Source organism: Gorilla gorilla, chromosome 11 (genome assembly GCF_029281585.2).
Source record: "Gorilla gorilla gorilla isolate KB3781 chromosome 11, NHGRI_mGorGor1-v2.1_pri, whole genome shotgun sequence".
Lineage (NCBI taxonomy): Eukaryota > Metazoa > Chordata > Mammalia > Primates > Hominidae > Gorilla > Gorilla gorilla.
In genome coordinates this window covers 92,132,426-92,147,868 of record NC_073235.2, presented here as the reverse complement: position 1 = coordinate 92,147,868, position 15,443 = coordinate 92,132,426, and the positions used below count along the sequence as shown (strand labels likewise).

At 36.2% G+C, this 15,443-nt stretch overlaps 1 protein-coding gene across 7 annotated transcripts in view; it reads right to left on the bottom strand.

Annotated features, from left to right (window-relative positions):
• The window catches only part of ANKAR (ankyrin and armadillo repeat containing), a 73,058-nt gene that overhangs the window by 43,521 nt on the left and 14,094 nt on the right, over positions 1–15,443 (bottom strand). For 5 of the 7 annotated variants that reach the window (XM_063695381.1, XM_055379218.2, XM_055379214.2 and 2 more), the window contains 6 exons: positions 12,897–13,334; positions 10,425–10,588; positions 9,666–9,769; positions 7,682–7,862; positions 6,468–6,687; positions 4,718–4,753 (listed from right to left, as the gene is read on the bottom strand). In XM_063695381.1, the coding sequence (XP_063551451.1) occupies positions 4,718–4,753; positions 6,468–6,687; positions 7,682–7,862; positions 9,666–9,769; positions 10,425–10,588; positions 12,897–13,334 (1,143 nt within the window). The remainder of the gene's footprint in view (positions 1–4,717; positions 4,754–6,467; positions 6,688–7,681; positions 7,863–9,665; positions 9,770–10,424; positions 10,589–12,896; positions 13,335–15,443) is intronic. The other 2 variants (XM_055379215.2, XM_055379217.2) reach the window with 1 other exon arrangement.

Sequence of the window (15,443 nt, the reverse complement as noted above, 5' to 3'; positions counted from 1 at the left end):
TAAAAGATATTTCCTCAGTGAACCACTGTTTTCATTAAATCTCTCCCATCAGAAACTTCCAGTGTCTCCTACCTGCCTTCATAGTGGGAGCTTGATATTATAGCCTTAATAGTCTACAAAATCTGACCCAAATCTATTTATTTAAAATTATTGTTTAGTCTTCCCGTTTCTGGTCCGGCATTTAAGGAGCTTAGAAGTTACCACTTCATCCTAACAAGTAAAAAGCTGAACCAACCCTAAAGAAATCAACAGCCCTTAAGTTTGTCAGAGAAGTGAGGTAATGGGCAAACTGACACCCTCAAAATTGGAGAGACAAATGGATTCAGAGAATCATAACTCAGTAGAGCAGAAACTCACAAGCAGAAACTTCCTAAGGAATCATTACTGGAGTAAGAAAACCTTAACATTAATTCACAATTGCTAGAAGCTCAATGTGGACAAGTATGAGAGTTAAAAACTCTAGAAGGATCCATCATAGTGGGGCCCCATGCTTTCATGTGTTTTACCTCTAGGAGTTTTATCAAGTCCTCACAGTGAATATTGAAGAAAAATCCCCTCACACTTCCAGCAGGGGGAGGGAGAAAAGGAACCATTTTGAAATACTCCAGGGCATTCTGTTCTTAACAAGACCTGCTCTCAAGAGAAACTACTTTACCAGAGCCTAACCTATTGGGCTTTTATCAGACCCTAACCTGCTGGGGTTTTATCAGAACCTAACCTACCTAGGCAAGGGAAATGCCCAACTCCAGTCCCCTCTAACCATCCTGACTGGCCTAAGGGACAGGGGGAGAGGACTGAGAAGCACTGGTGAAGTTCAAAGTACAGGGACGCAGGCTCACCAAGAGACTGAGATATCATCATAGGATGATAGAATGCTTCTCCCCCCATACCTTACCATCACATTATTAAAGGCCTATTTAATATAGTTTCTTTTACCCAGTACATCAAGTTCAGCTATCAAGAAAAATTTAGAAGGCATATTTAAAAAGCAAAAAACACAGTTTAAAGAGACAGAGCAAGCATCGGAACCAGACATGGCAGGGATGTTGGAATGATCAGACAGGGAATTTAAAACTATGATTACTATGCTAAGGGTTCTAATGGATAAAGTAGCCTGCAAGAACAGATGGGCAATGTAAACAGAGAGATGGAAATCCTAAGAAAGAACCAAAATGACATGCTACAGATAAAAAACACCGTAAAAGAAATGAAGAATGCCATTAATGAGCTTATAAAGAGATTAGATGCAGCAGAGGAAGAAATCTCTAATCCTGAAGATGTATCAGTAGAAACCTCCAGGCCAAGGCACAGTGGCTCACTCCTGTAATCCCAGCATTTTGGGAAGCCAAGGTGGGAGGATTCCTTGAGCCCAAGAGTCTGAAACCAGCCTGGGCAACATAGTGAGACCTCACCTCTACAAAAAAATAAACAAAATTAGCCAGGCTTGGTGGCATGGGCCTGTAGTCCCAGCTACTTGGGAGGCTGAGGTGAGAGGGTCACTTGAGTGCAAGAGGTAGAGGCTGGAGTAAGCTAAGATCATGCCACCGCACTCCAGCCTGGGCAATAAATACCCTGTCTCAAAAATAAAAATAAAAATAAATTTAAAAGTCTAGGGGGAAAAAAGAACAGAAAGAGAAGAAAGAGAGAAAGGAAAAGAAGAAATATTTAAAACAATAATGATTGATAATTTTTCCATATTAATGTGACATATCAAACCACAGATTTGGTAAGCTCAGAGAACACCAAGCCAAATAAATGTCAAAGCAAACAAAAAACTACACCGAGGCATATCATTTTCAAATTACAGAAAAACAAAGATAAAGAAAATAATCCTATTTACTGCAGCACTATTCACAATAGCAAAGATTTGGAAGCAACCTAAGTGTCCATCAACAGATGAGTGGATAGAGAAAATTTATCCATTCAGATGGATACACAATGGAGTAGTATTCAGCCATGAAAAAGAATGAGATCCTATCATTTGCAACAACATGGATGGAATTGGAGGTCATTATGTTAAGTGAAATAAGTCAGGCAAAGAAAGACAAACTTTGCCTGTTCTCACTTATTTGTGGGAGCTAAAAATTAAAACAATTGAACTCATGGAGATACAGAGTATAATGATGGTTACCAGAGGCTGGGAAGGGTAGCGGGGGGAAGTGGGGATAGTTAATGGGTACAAAATAGAAAGAATAGATAAGACCTAGTATTTGCTAGCGCAACAAGGTGACTATAGTAAAAAAAATTAATTGTATATTTTAACATAACTAAAAGAGTATAACTGGATTATATGTAACACAAATAAAGGATAAATGCTTGAGGTGATGGATACTCTACTCTGATGTGATTATTATGCATTGCATGCCTGTATCAAAAAAATCTCATGTAGTCCAAGTATATATGCCTACTATGTACACACAGAAATTAAAAATTATTTTAAAAAGAAAACAATCCTAAAAGAAGCCAGAGGAAAACACATTACTAATAGAGAAGCAAAAATAAGAATTATACCCAAGTTCTCCTCAGAAACTATGCAAGCAGGAAGTGTGCGGAGGAAAATAAAGTGTTGAGATAATGGAACCACTAATCTAGAATTCTGTAACCTGTAAGATTATCCTTCAAAAGTGAATGAGGAATAAAGACTTTCTCAAACAAAAATTGAGGGAGTTTGCCACCAGTAGACCTGCCTTGCAAGGCATGTTAAAAGAAGTTGTCCAAAGAGAAGAAAAATGATATAGGTTAGAAGCTTACATAACATAAAGGAAGGAAGAGCATCAGAGAATAAAAAAAAAAAATGAAGGTCAAGTAAGATGTTTCTTTGTCTTAATTGAGCTAACAGAGAACAGTTTGTTCAAAATAACATTATCAGGCCCGGTGCAGTGGCTCACGCCTGTAATCTCAGCACTTTGGGAGGCCGAGGTGGGTGGATCACTTGAGGTTAGGAGTTCGAGACCAGCCTGGCCAACATGGTGAAACCCTGTCTCTACTAAAAATTCAAAACATATATGGTGTAGTGGTGCACATCTGTAATCCCAGCTACATGGGAGGCTGAGGTGGGAGAATCGCTTGAACCCGGGGGCCGGGAGGCGGAAGTTGCAGTGAGCCAAAATCGCACCACTGCACTCCAGCCTCGGCAGCAGAGCAAGATTCCATCTCAAAATAAGTAAATAAATAATAACATTATCAACAAAGGGTTTGAATATATAGATACTTATATGTGCTTATGCATAAGTGAAATGAATGACATTTATGAAATGAATGACATATATATGCTTATGCACAAGTGAAATGAGTAAATGAATGATAGGTGGGAAGACTTAGGAATATTTTGTTATTATAAGGTACTTACACTACAGGTGAAGTGGCTTAGTGTTATCTGAAAGTAGACTTGGAATAATTGTAAATGAATGTGGTAAACTCTAGGGCAATCACTAATAAAAATGTAAAAATAAATATAATGAATATGCTAAGATAGGATAAAAAACCCTAAAAAGGAGAAGGAAGCTGATAAGCTGGCTGAGGAGCATTAATCATGAGGGGTCCTTGTGGCAAACTAAGCACTTGTCCTCTATACTGTCCCTCTCCTTGCCTCTAATCTGAAAAACTTTGGTTTTCTGTGTAGAATACCTTAGAGCCTTAATTGAAGACATGTTCTGTTTGAAGAGTATTTAAGGTTTCCAATAAAATGTACACCCCTCAAGAAAAATTTCCTGAGCACCTATGAAGGCCAAGCGTTTTTCTGGGTGTTAGGAAACTGTGGCTAACAAAACAGACCAAATCCTTGTCCTTTATGGAGCTTTATATTCAAGTGAGGGAGACTAACTAACTAAATAAATTTATATAAGGTAGCCATAAGTGATACTTAGAAAAGAAAAAGAAAGAGCAATAATGTAGGAGGCACACTATTGTTACTCAACTGGAAATTTCTACAGGGCGGATGGGACAGGTAAGCTTCCTTTTTTCCCGCTCCAGGTCCACTCACCTCCTTTACCACCCTGGCTCTCCTGCACCTGCAGAAAAAGCAACCTGTGTCCTCTGGCTCCTTGTCAGTATCTGCCAATGGATAGCTCTGGCAGGAGATTGGAGGAGGGAGAATGAGGTCGGGCTCCCTCTCTGAGGTCATCTCAGGTTTGCTGTGCTCCTCCTCTAACGGAAGATGGCCAGTTTGAGTAACTATCCCCTCCCCCTTGACAATTCAGGTCGTTGTACGTAATTTCTTTAAAACAAAAGCCTTTTTGAATTCTCTTATACGAGTATGAAGGTATAGCCTCTTAAATATAGACAAAGAAAGTATAACCTCTTAACATTTTGTTTTTCTCCATATCCAACATTGAGGTTAAGTCTACTACCTCAGTCAAAAACGACTCATTCCTCAGACCTCACAGATTGTTACTGCCACTAGATGGCAGCATATCTAATTTATATTATAATAACTTTTTTTTTTTTTAAGTTGTAGAAACCACTTGTGGGCCTGAATTTATAAAAAATAAAGGTGACAGCAAATTCCACAGGAAAAAAAAGAGAAAACTCCCCAAACTGAAGAGGAATACCAATAAATAACTATGAGTAGAAAGTAATTTATGCTTCAAAATGAATACAAAACATCATTATGCAACATTCTGATGCAACACTATTTTAGAGATTATATACTATAAGAAAAGTTCTAATATACGCAATAGGCTTTTTAAATGCACCAAATACTTTATTTATGTCTTACCATTTCTTTCCTTTTTTACTTCTACTTTGGATGACTCTGTTTTAAAAGGGAATGCACATAGAAGTATGATCATTAATATACAGCGGTTTCCTAAGTTGTTCAAGAAAACTCATATGAATAAGAACAAAATGACTATGTAGATGTATCTGGCAAGATTACATCGAACAGTGTTGAGAATAACTTTTGGTCTCAAGTCATCCAGGCATGTCATATGCACCTGACAACGCATTAAAAGCAGACCTGGAAACTCTGCCCCCAAAATGGCTGCTTAAAACTCACAGGTGGGACAATTTTGTGTTGGTTAAGCAATAATATTGGAAGTAGAGTACTATGTTTTCCACACTTCAAAATCTACCTAATTCTCAGCAAATGGAAACTCAAGCAGTCAGAGGGCGCATGAGAAACTTTTAATTTATCAAAGACTTTTTCCACACTAAAAAAGGCTTAAAGTAATACATCTTTAAATAGTGTTACCTATTGCATTTAAATGTGATTGAATTGTGTCTTATTTTAATTAGGTTCATTATGTATTATGTATTGAATATTTTCAGTAACAGAAGAATCTGAATATCAAAACATTTTAATCATACTGATAGAGTACAGAATTTATGGATATTCAATATGGTTAAAGCAAAACATTTTGTTTTGGTGTCTGTAAAAATTTAACATAGCTTATTAAGATAGCTGACCTCATTAAATATAAAATCACCACTTCTTATTGCCAATATTGTTGCATTGGCCATTCCTGACAATTTACATATATATGTACATATATATGTGTAACCTCAAACTCCTGGGCTCAAGCAATCTTCCTGCTTCAGCCTCTCAGAGTAGCTAGGACTACAGGCATGTACCACCAAGCCTGGCTAAGTTTTTTTTTTTTTTAATTTTATGGGCGGGGGGGTCTCGTTATGCTGCCCAGGCTCATCTTGAACTCCTAGTCTCAAGTGATCCTCCAGCCTCAGCCTCCCAAAGTGTTGGCATGACAGTAGTGAGCCACTACACCTGCCCCTGACAATTTATCTATATTTTCCTTTCCAGTTATGGAGGGCCACCAATTTCATTTTAAACTTTGTTTTTATTCTAGCTAAATTTATTTCAATGATTATAAAATATCCATGCATATTTAATAATCATAAAAATAGCTTTTAAAGTTTAAATGAGGTTAACCTTAAAGGGGCTATTAATGCTAAACATTATTATTATAAAGAAATTTTTTGTTATTAAATGTAATTTACATATATGTAATATAAAGAAACTATTCCCTGTTTGAGGATCCTGGAATAAAGAATGATTGTTCTACTGGGACCTGACAGTCATATCTATTGCTGTTCTCTGAATTTCTATAGTATATCAGTGTATATTAATTTTGCCAGTGCTTATCAAATGATATCCTGCCTTCACCCATCCATGCGTTAACTCAACAAATATTTTCTGAGCAACCATTAAGCCACACTTTCATCTGGACATTAGTATACCACGGCAAATAAAGTAGGCTGAATCTTTGCCCTCTTATAGAGCTTATACTCAAATGAAGGAGACACAATGAGCAAATATAAAACCATATAAGCTAGCTATAAGTGATACTTAGAAAACTAAAAGAAGCCTTTCTTAGAAAAATGAAACAAAAACCTCAATTTTGCTCTAGTTAATACCAAATTTTAACCTGCTCTAAAATCAACATGCATTCCTAATGCTGAGTAAGGGTAAATAAAATAACAACATTTTAGGTTAAAAAACTTTATGGTACCTTGGCTGAACGTAACAAAGCGCCTCTGGTTGACCTTGAAGTTAGCATTGCACAGTTGACATATAATAGAAACTCTGTTGTGCAGGGCAGCATGATGAAAAATAGTATAACCTGCTTCATCTGAAACATTGATTGTTGAGCTTGAGGTTTTACGGCTAAATGTATGGAAAACTGCAGACAACCCTCTTTCAACAGCGGACTTCATACCAAATGGAATACTCTAAAATTAAGAAGGCCAGAATCAGTTTATCAAAATGCACCTAAAGTTTGGTTTAAGGAAAAAAATACATGAAGTGTATTAACAGAATCACATGAATGCTGTTAAAATTAAGTAGAATTTTCACAAGATCCATGCATGGAAAGTTTCTTACTGGATAATGATTAAAGTAGTTAGAGCTATAAGCAAATATTAAGAATTTAAAAAATATTTTGGGGAATTTTTTTATTATTATTTTAATTTTTTTCTAAAATATTTTAAAAGCAAATGGAGATCATTGGGTTCCTTCTCTGATTTAAGAAAAACCTAATTTAGAAGTCTAGAAATTTGAAATATATAGCTATAGAAATACAGTTTGTCATCCAAAGGTAAAAATGTCACCCTCTTTAGACATTCTGACTAATATTTAAAAATTTAACTAACAAATTTTTGAGGTTTTAATTTGTGGACGTGAAAACAAATAAATGGAAAGTAAATACCAGTCTAACCTTTGAAGCTGGTGAGCTTCTTTGCTCAGTTCCAGAAGCTGTACTTCAAGGCTTGTTGAAACAGATGTGGAGATTTGATGATGCTAGGTCTGCTCTTTAGGTTTTAGTTCCCAGGACTGAAGCCTGGCTCTGCCATTTACTATATGATTTGTGAAAGATCCCTCTCTACACCTCAAATTTCTCATTTGTATAACAGGAATGATAATAATAGAACTAGTCGTACCTTAAAAGAGTTCATTGATTTATAATATTGCCTAACATACAAAATAAGCAATCAATATGTATAAGCCATTATTGAGATTAATCACAATCCAGTGCATTAACAGGTACTCTGCCAGAAATTCATAATCCAGAATTGTATAGCCTTTCAGCTACTAAAATGTGGCATTTTATTTCATATTGAAGACTTTAACCTATTATTATCCCTAGGATAAACATCTGTTTGAGACACATACTTATCAATAATACATAACTTCATATACTAAATTATGTGGTAGTCACTGAAATACCTTGCATTTCATAGCTCTTTTGAAACCAAGTTTTTTCTTAAATTGTTCATGTAATTGAGCATCTGTCAGTGGAAGTCTTTTCAGTCTCAGATTGTTCACTATTTCATTTATGGCTCCCCACCACTGTGTCTTATATAGTTGCTGATAGAAAGTTTCTAGTTCAAAATAGATCACATAGTAGCTATAAAAAATAAAGAAAATAAAGATGTTTCTCTAACTTTGAAGTGATTTGCTACTTCTCTTTCTATGCTGGCAAAACTTTAATTTTTCTGTAACAATTAAATACAAAATGGTAGTTTAAATTGTAGTCAACTGTAAGTATATTAATAACATAGTTATCAACTGTTATTAATCAAGTCTTTATATAAAAATACCTTCTTCATGTTGTATTGTTTCTGTCCCTTCCATGTCAGTGATCTGGGGCAATGTCTAAAAGCTCCTGGAAGGCCTAACTCTGGCTGAAGTTCTAGGTCATCTAACTGTCTGCTTACCTACCTCTTATTCTTTTAAGCTAATTATGTCTATATCTGGCTCCTCGAGAGTTTACCTTGAATGTAATATGGAATGATGCTTTGAGCAATGGCTCCTTGGCTTTTACTCACTGCAGCAGTGGACTAGAGAAACCCCCCTCCTACCAGGTCCCTGGAACATAGGTGGGGCTTGAAACAGCCCTGATCCCTATCATTCTGGAATGGAAAATTGATAAAATTTTGAGTAACTCTGTTCCCTGGGTTTGCTTATCATCACAGGTGAGGGAAAACGGCGACCTTCTTCCCCTTCCCCCCATGAGGTACCCTTCCCATGCCCAGATTTCAGCGGTGAATACTTCAGCTGCTGACCTACCTCTGTCAGTGGGACACCTCTTAATATTACCTGGGTTTCTCCTCCAAATGCAACTATTTATTGCTGTAAATACAGTATTCTTTTTTCTTGAGACAAGGTCTTACTCTGTTGCCAAGGCTGGAGTGCAGTGGCACAATCACGGTTCACTTCAGCCTCAACCTCTCAGGCTCAAGTGATCCTCCCACCTCAGCCTCCTGGGTAGGTGTGACTACAGGCATGTGCCACCTAGCCTGGCTAGCTTTTAAATTTTTTGTAGAGATATGGTCTTATGGACAGGCATGGTGGCTCATGCCCGTAATCCCAGCACTTTGGGAGGCTGACGTGGGCAGATCACTTGAGGTCAGGAGTTCGAGACCAGCCTGACCAACATGGCAAAACCTCTTCTCTACTAAAAATACAAAAACTAGCCAGGCATGGTGGCGCATGCCTGTAATCCTAGCTACTCAGGAGGCTGAGGCAGGGGAATCACTTGAACCTAGGAGGTGTAGGTTGCAGTGAGCCAAGATTGCACCACTGCACTCCAGCCTGGGTGACAGAGCAAGACTCTGTCTCAAAAACAAACAAACAAAAACAAAGATAGGGTCTTACTATGGTGCCCAGTCTGGTCTCAAACTCCTAGGCTCAAGCGATCCTCCCACCTCAGTTACTATTCTCCAAAGTTCCAGACTTGGTCCTATCCTCCCAACTGCTTGCATGCCTTAAAAGCAAACAAACGAACCAACAAGCAAAACTCCCTTATTTGTTTTTAAATCTTTGCCTCTAATGAAAATGTTTCCTCTGAGCTCTACTTCCCATATTTCCAAATTTCAGTGTCCAATATTTAAAAATCCAAGAACCACAACACATAAAAGACAAATAGGCTGCGATTTGATCCCCATCTCTACCCCTATTTAACCACTCTGTTAATTATAAGAACTAATTACAAGCTCTAAGGATTGTTACACAGACTATATCAAATACATGAAGTAATAACTATAACATTTAATATTTTGTTGAGTCCATAAGTCATTCATGGTGGTTATTATTGTGGAATCGCCATTGTAAAGGTTTAAATTAACCTTTGCATTTTGTCATTTTCTTTGTTCTCTACTAACTTGCAATAAATTGTAGTTAATGTCAGTAATTAGTGAAAGCTTCTTACCTTTTTCCATGAAATTCCATGACTGGTATTGAGTAATATTCTTTATATCCTGAATCTTCTATAAATGTATTAGCAGCACAATCTCGTATTTTTTCTAAATTTTTCTAAAATATGAGTTATGTTACTAAAGACATATCCTTAGACACATCTAAACAATTATAAGAATTCTTTGTATGAAAGAGTATATATGTAAATGACAAATTTTAAATTTACTATTCCAGAAGACCCGGATAGCAGCTGAATATATCTAATCCTTACTTTGAGAATGAGGAAAAAATACAAAAGGAAAGACATATAGTATACAGAAGGTAGAAAAGCAATAACAATTGAAATGTAGAATTTTTATACTAAATTCCAGGTGAAGAATTACTGTTCCAAAATTTTAAAGGATCTCTGTTCTAATCCTGATTCTTTGAGGAAAATGGAAGAATGTGTACTGAGTGTCCAGAGATTTCCACTGCACTCTTTGGTTACCTATTCTGGGACAAATATAGTCCATTAGAAGTCTTTAAATTCTGTGAGGATGATAGATGTACCTAGCTTATTTATAATTTTATCTCAGATATCCAACACAGTACCTTACATATATCTGCACTTAATTCATTGATGTTAAAATAATGTATGAAAAAATTATTGAGTTGTGAGAATAATCATTTGGAGAGCTGTCGAGTGTCTGTACCAACAGAGGCTCTTTTTGGTTGGAGAATAGGATAAAAGAGTTGTGAAATGATAAATTGTCTAAGGAATGATCATTTAAACCTGAAAATCTTCCAAGGCATTCTCAATTGAAGGGGTGCTGATATCAAATTCAATTCCTCCATGAACATGAAAATATTGATTCTCTTTGTAGTGAAAATTCTGGCATTTAAAATCTCTTCCATAAATAAATGGAGGCAATTCTCGCTCTGTCTTCACCTTGTCATCTCCAAAAATGAAAACAAATTTTTATTTAAAAAGTGAACAGCACATAAAGTCATATTTTAAGAGATCTAGCTTCTCATTCATGTAAACAAAGTAAGAAAATTCCAGATGAAATTAAAATCTTGGCAATTATAGTGCATAAAATTATTTATGCTGTTAATGTATATAAATAGTTTAACATTAAAATATATTTTTGAGCATGCACAGTGCCTCATGCCTATAATCCCAGCATTTTGAGAGGCTGAGGGGGGCGGATCGCTTGAGCCTAGAAGTTCAAGACCAGTCTGGGCAACATGGTGAAACCCCGTCTCTACTAAAAACACAAAAACTAGCTGGATGTGGTGGCACACGCATGTAATCCCAGTTACTTGGAAGGCTGAGGTGAGAGGATCGCTTGAGCCCAGGAGGTAAAACCTGCAGTGAGCTGAGATCATGCCACTCCACTCCGGCTGGGTGACAGAGTGACACCCTGTCTCAAATACGTATATTACAGTGCCAATACTGCCCTCAGTTAATTACTGTTTATATATTATATATATATATATCTCTCAAATATATACATATATATCTCAAATATATACATATATATGTATATATACAATATATTTATATTTTGAGCACTTTCTGTAGTTTTATTGTACAGACATTTCAAAAGTATGCTCAAAACATTGTTCCAGTTCTTGATTTATTGTAAGTGAGCTCAAGATTAGTATCTTACTCCCAATTATAAGAAAGGACCAGAAACTCTGTGCCTAAGAGAATCTTTGTTTAATATACAAAAACTTATCTCAGCTAGTTTAGGTAAAAGGAGACATTATAAAGAAGCAGATGAGTATATCTCACATACAAAAATAACCATCCCATATTTCTGGAAAGTAATGAAACTACACAGATAACTTATTTTTAAAAATAATTTTCTCTCCCGGGCGCGGCGGCTCATGCCTGTAATCCCAGCACTCTGGGAGGCCAAGGCGGGTGGATCACCTGAGGTCAGGAGTCCGAGACCAGCTTGGCCAACATAGTGAAACCTTGTCTCTACTAAAAACAGAAAAATTAGCAGGGCATGGTGGCAGGTGGCTGTAATCCCAGCTACTTGGGAGGCTGAGACAGGAGAATCGCTTGAACCCGGGAGGTGGAGGTTGCAGTGAGTCGAGATCATGCCACTGCACTTCAGCCTGTGCGACAGAGCAAGACTCTGCCTCAAAAAAAATTTCTTTTCTCAAATTCCAGCAAAGACTAGGTTTTTTCAATATTTTGACTGGTTAGTAGAATATGGTTTAATCAACATAAGGGACATAATGTATTTTGAGAAATATAAAAGGTAAAGAAAAGTACAAATAATAATATACCCTATACACCCTGATCTCAACACCTAGAATTAACTATTAACGTTAGTCATATTTGCTTCCCATAGTTTAAGTAATAAGATATTGCAGATATAGCTAACATTCTCTTTAAGCAAGTCTTTCCTACTTCTATACATGCTCCCCACCACCCAAGAGCCATGCCCTGTCATAATTCCATTTCTAATAGTTCACAGATATTGAATTCTCATGATACAAACTTTCACTAAAACACAGCACCTGAATTCTCATGATACAAACTTTCACTAAAGGATTTGCAAAATTTCTGCTGAAAATTTGCCATCTGAATAGAAAGCCCATTATAATAAGCCTACATGCTTGGCAAGCAATGAAAATGTATAAATTGTGTGCTAATCAGTGTTGAATGAAGAGTTTATACTGAAGTCCCATCAAATTCCATTAATCATGGCCTGTTTCAGTTCTCTATTCTCTTACATTGTTCTATTTGTTTATTAAAGTGCCAATACTGCCCTCATTTAATTACTGTAGTTTTAATATGTTTCAATCTATTTTTCAGAAATGAAAGACCATTAATAACCCCTTGCTGCTCTATATAATTTTAGAGTAAGTGTGTATACTTCAATGAAAAATATGATTAGGATTTGAATAGAAGTACACTGAATTTATAGAGTAATTTGAATGAGATATGATACATTCACAGTGTTTTCCCATCATGGATATGGCAATATTTCCCTATTCATACAGAACTTATTTTAACTTACTTTAAATCTTTCAGTAGCCCTTATAATTGGTATAAATATATACAAAGTACTATATACATACACTGAGTGTTTTTAATTACATTAGAGACATTAAATTGTTTGTTTTCTCTAACAGGTTATAGCTAGGTTACTGCCTGCACCCATATACTAGAAACAAAATTGCATTTAAACATATATTTAATATATACCTATATTTTATATTTGATTTTTGGTGATACTCTTACCTGAAAAAGGCTGAAGCAGACTACTTAAATATGGAACTTTCATTTTCTTCTTTAAACTCAGTAGAAATGGAATCAGAAAACATATTAACTTTAGGTATCCTATCCCTCTTCTGATATCTTTTTTCTTCTCAAAGTGTTTTTGAATAATCTTTTTTTGAAGATATAATCTTTGCTGTAGTCTCTGGTAGGTACAGATATCAAGATAATCCTGATTATATTTTATAGCATTAGTAAGCCAATAGCCTGTTTCAAATATAAAGACATTTTCATACTGTTGAATTTGTGTGGTACTGAATGTTAACTTTAGCATAATATTTTCAGCATATTTCATAAATACAGCTGTTTCTTCAGGGCTATTGGGATCATATGTTGGATCTTCATTCACGTCTTCATCATAGATTTCATTAAAGTCTGGATCCTTTGTAATATCAGTCAAACCTTCATGATAAAAAAGGAAAATTTTAGATAGTGGAAATTTCATATTTGGCTTCTGGATAAATGCAGAAGATTGAACACAGGATTTTATCGTGAAATCCTACTATCATGACAGTAAAGGAAAAATTAGATGCTGTAAACCAAATATATAATTCTAAGCACCCCCTACAACTGACTGAACAGACCTGTTTTGGGCAAGGGGACCCCAGAGAAACCTTAAAAACTAAGTTCTTGGCCATGATGGGATGGGAGGTCAGACATGCCTCATTATACCCCTTTCCTTTTGTGGTTTAGACACAATAACTGACCAGCATTAATGTTAAAATACAGATCATAAGACTGACAGAACAGACTCTTTGTGGCAATAAGATACCAAACTATAAAGAAAACCTAGGGCCGTGCCAGGCAATGGTGAAGTCACAAACCCCTCTACTTAAAGAATAAACTATGTTCTAACTGCCACAAGGTTTTTCTTTTTTCTCTAACAGTTAAACAAACACTGTCCTCAAGATAAGCAATTTTAAAAGAATTACAGCCCGCTCACCAACAGATGCTGAATAACTGATCTTCCTGTCCCCCACGCCATAATTAGAGCTTTGACTGGACAAGAGACTGATTTCAGTAACTTTCTCCTCATAACTACTGACCACGATGTGGTTCTGGCCTGTTTGCAGAGGCTGTACACATGAATGCCTTCAAGTCCCTGCTTTACTTTCTGACGTATAATAAGGGCCTAATTGTAATGCATTTATATGTTAAGTCTCCACCCCAAAGTGAACATGGATCATACGTAACGTGCATGTTTGTTCAATACGCATGTTAGAACCCACTTCATGAATGTTCATAGCTCTTCCTATAACTTGTTACATATCTATACCTGAATATGTATACTTGGCCAAACAGTTCAGCTTAAATTCCTGTCTTGTTCCTCTCTTCCTCGAAATGCCTGTCAGAATGGCCAGCTTGAAGACTGTAACCCTTTATAAGAAATATACAGATTCATTGCAATCCATATCAAAATAGCAGTCACTGTTCTTCATAGAAATAGAAAAAAAATCCTAAATATATATATGAAACCACGAAAGATCCAGAATAGCCAGTCATCCTGAGCAAAAAGAACAAAACTGGAGGAATTACATTACCTGACTTCAAAGTATATTGCAGAGTGATAGTCATCCAAACTGCATCGTACTGGCATAAAAACAGACGCATAGACCAAAGGAGGTCAGAGAACTCAGAAACAAATCCATACTTATACAATGAACTCATTTTCAACAAAGGTGCCAAGAGCATATGCTGGGGAAAGAACAGTCTCTTCAATAAATGGCGCTGGGAAAACTGGATATCCATGTATAGAAGAATAAAACTAGACCCCTATCTCTCACCATATACAAACATCAAATCAAAATGGATTAAATACTTAAATCTAAGACCTCAAACTATGAAACAACTAAAAAAAAATTGTGTAAACTTTCCAGGATATCAGTCTGGACAAAGATTTCTTGAGTAATACCTCACAAGCACATTCTGCAACCCAAGCAAAAATGGACAAATGGGATCACATCAACTTAAAAAGCTTCTACATAGCAAAGGAAACAAGCAACAAAGTGAAGAGACAACCCACAGAATGGGAGAAAATATTTGCAAACTATCTATCCAACAAGGGCTTAATAACCAGACTATATAAGGAGGTCAAACAATTCTACAGGAAAAAATTCTAATCTGATTTAAAAATAGGCAAAAGATCTGAATAGACTTTTCTCAAAAGGAGACATACACATGTCAAACAGGCATATGAAAAGGTGTTCAACATCTCTGATCATCAGAGAAATGCAAATCAAAACTATAATAAGATATCATCTTACCCCAGTTAAAATGGCCTTTATCCAAAAGACAGGCAAAAATGAATGCTGGCAGGATGTGGAGAAAAGGGAACCCTAGTACACTGTTGGTGGGAATGTAAACTAGTACAGCCACTATGGAGAACAGTTTGGAGGTTTCTCAAAAAACTAAAAATATAGCTACCGTATGATACAGCAATCCCACTGCTGGGTATAAACGCAAAAGAAAGGAAATCGGAATATCAAAGGGTATCTGCACTCCCACGTTTGT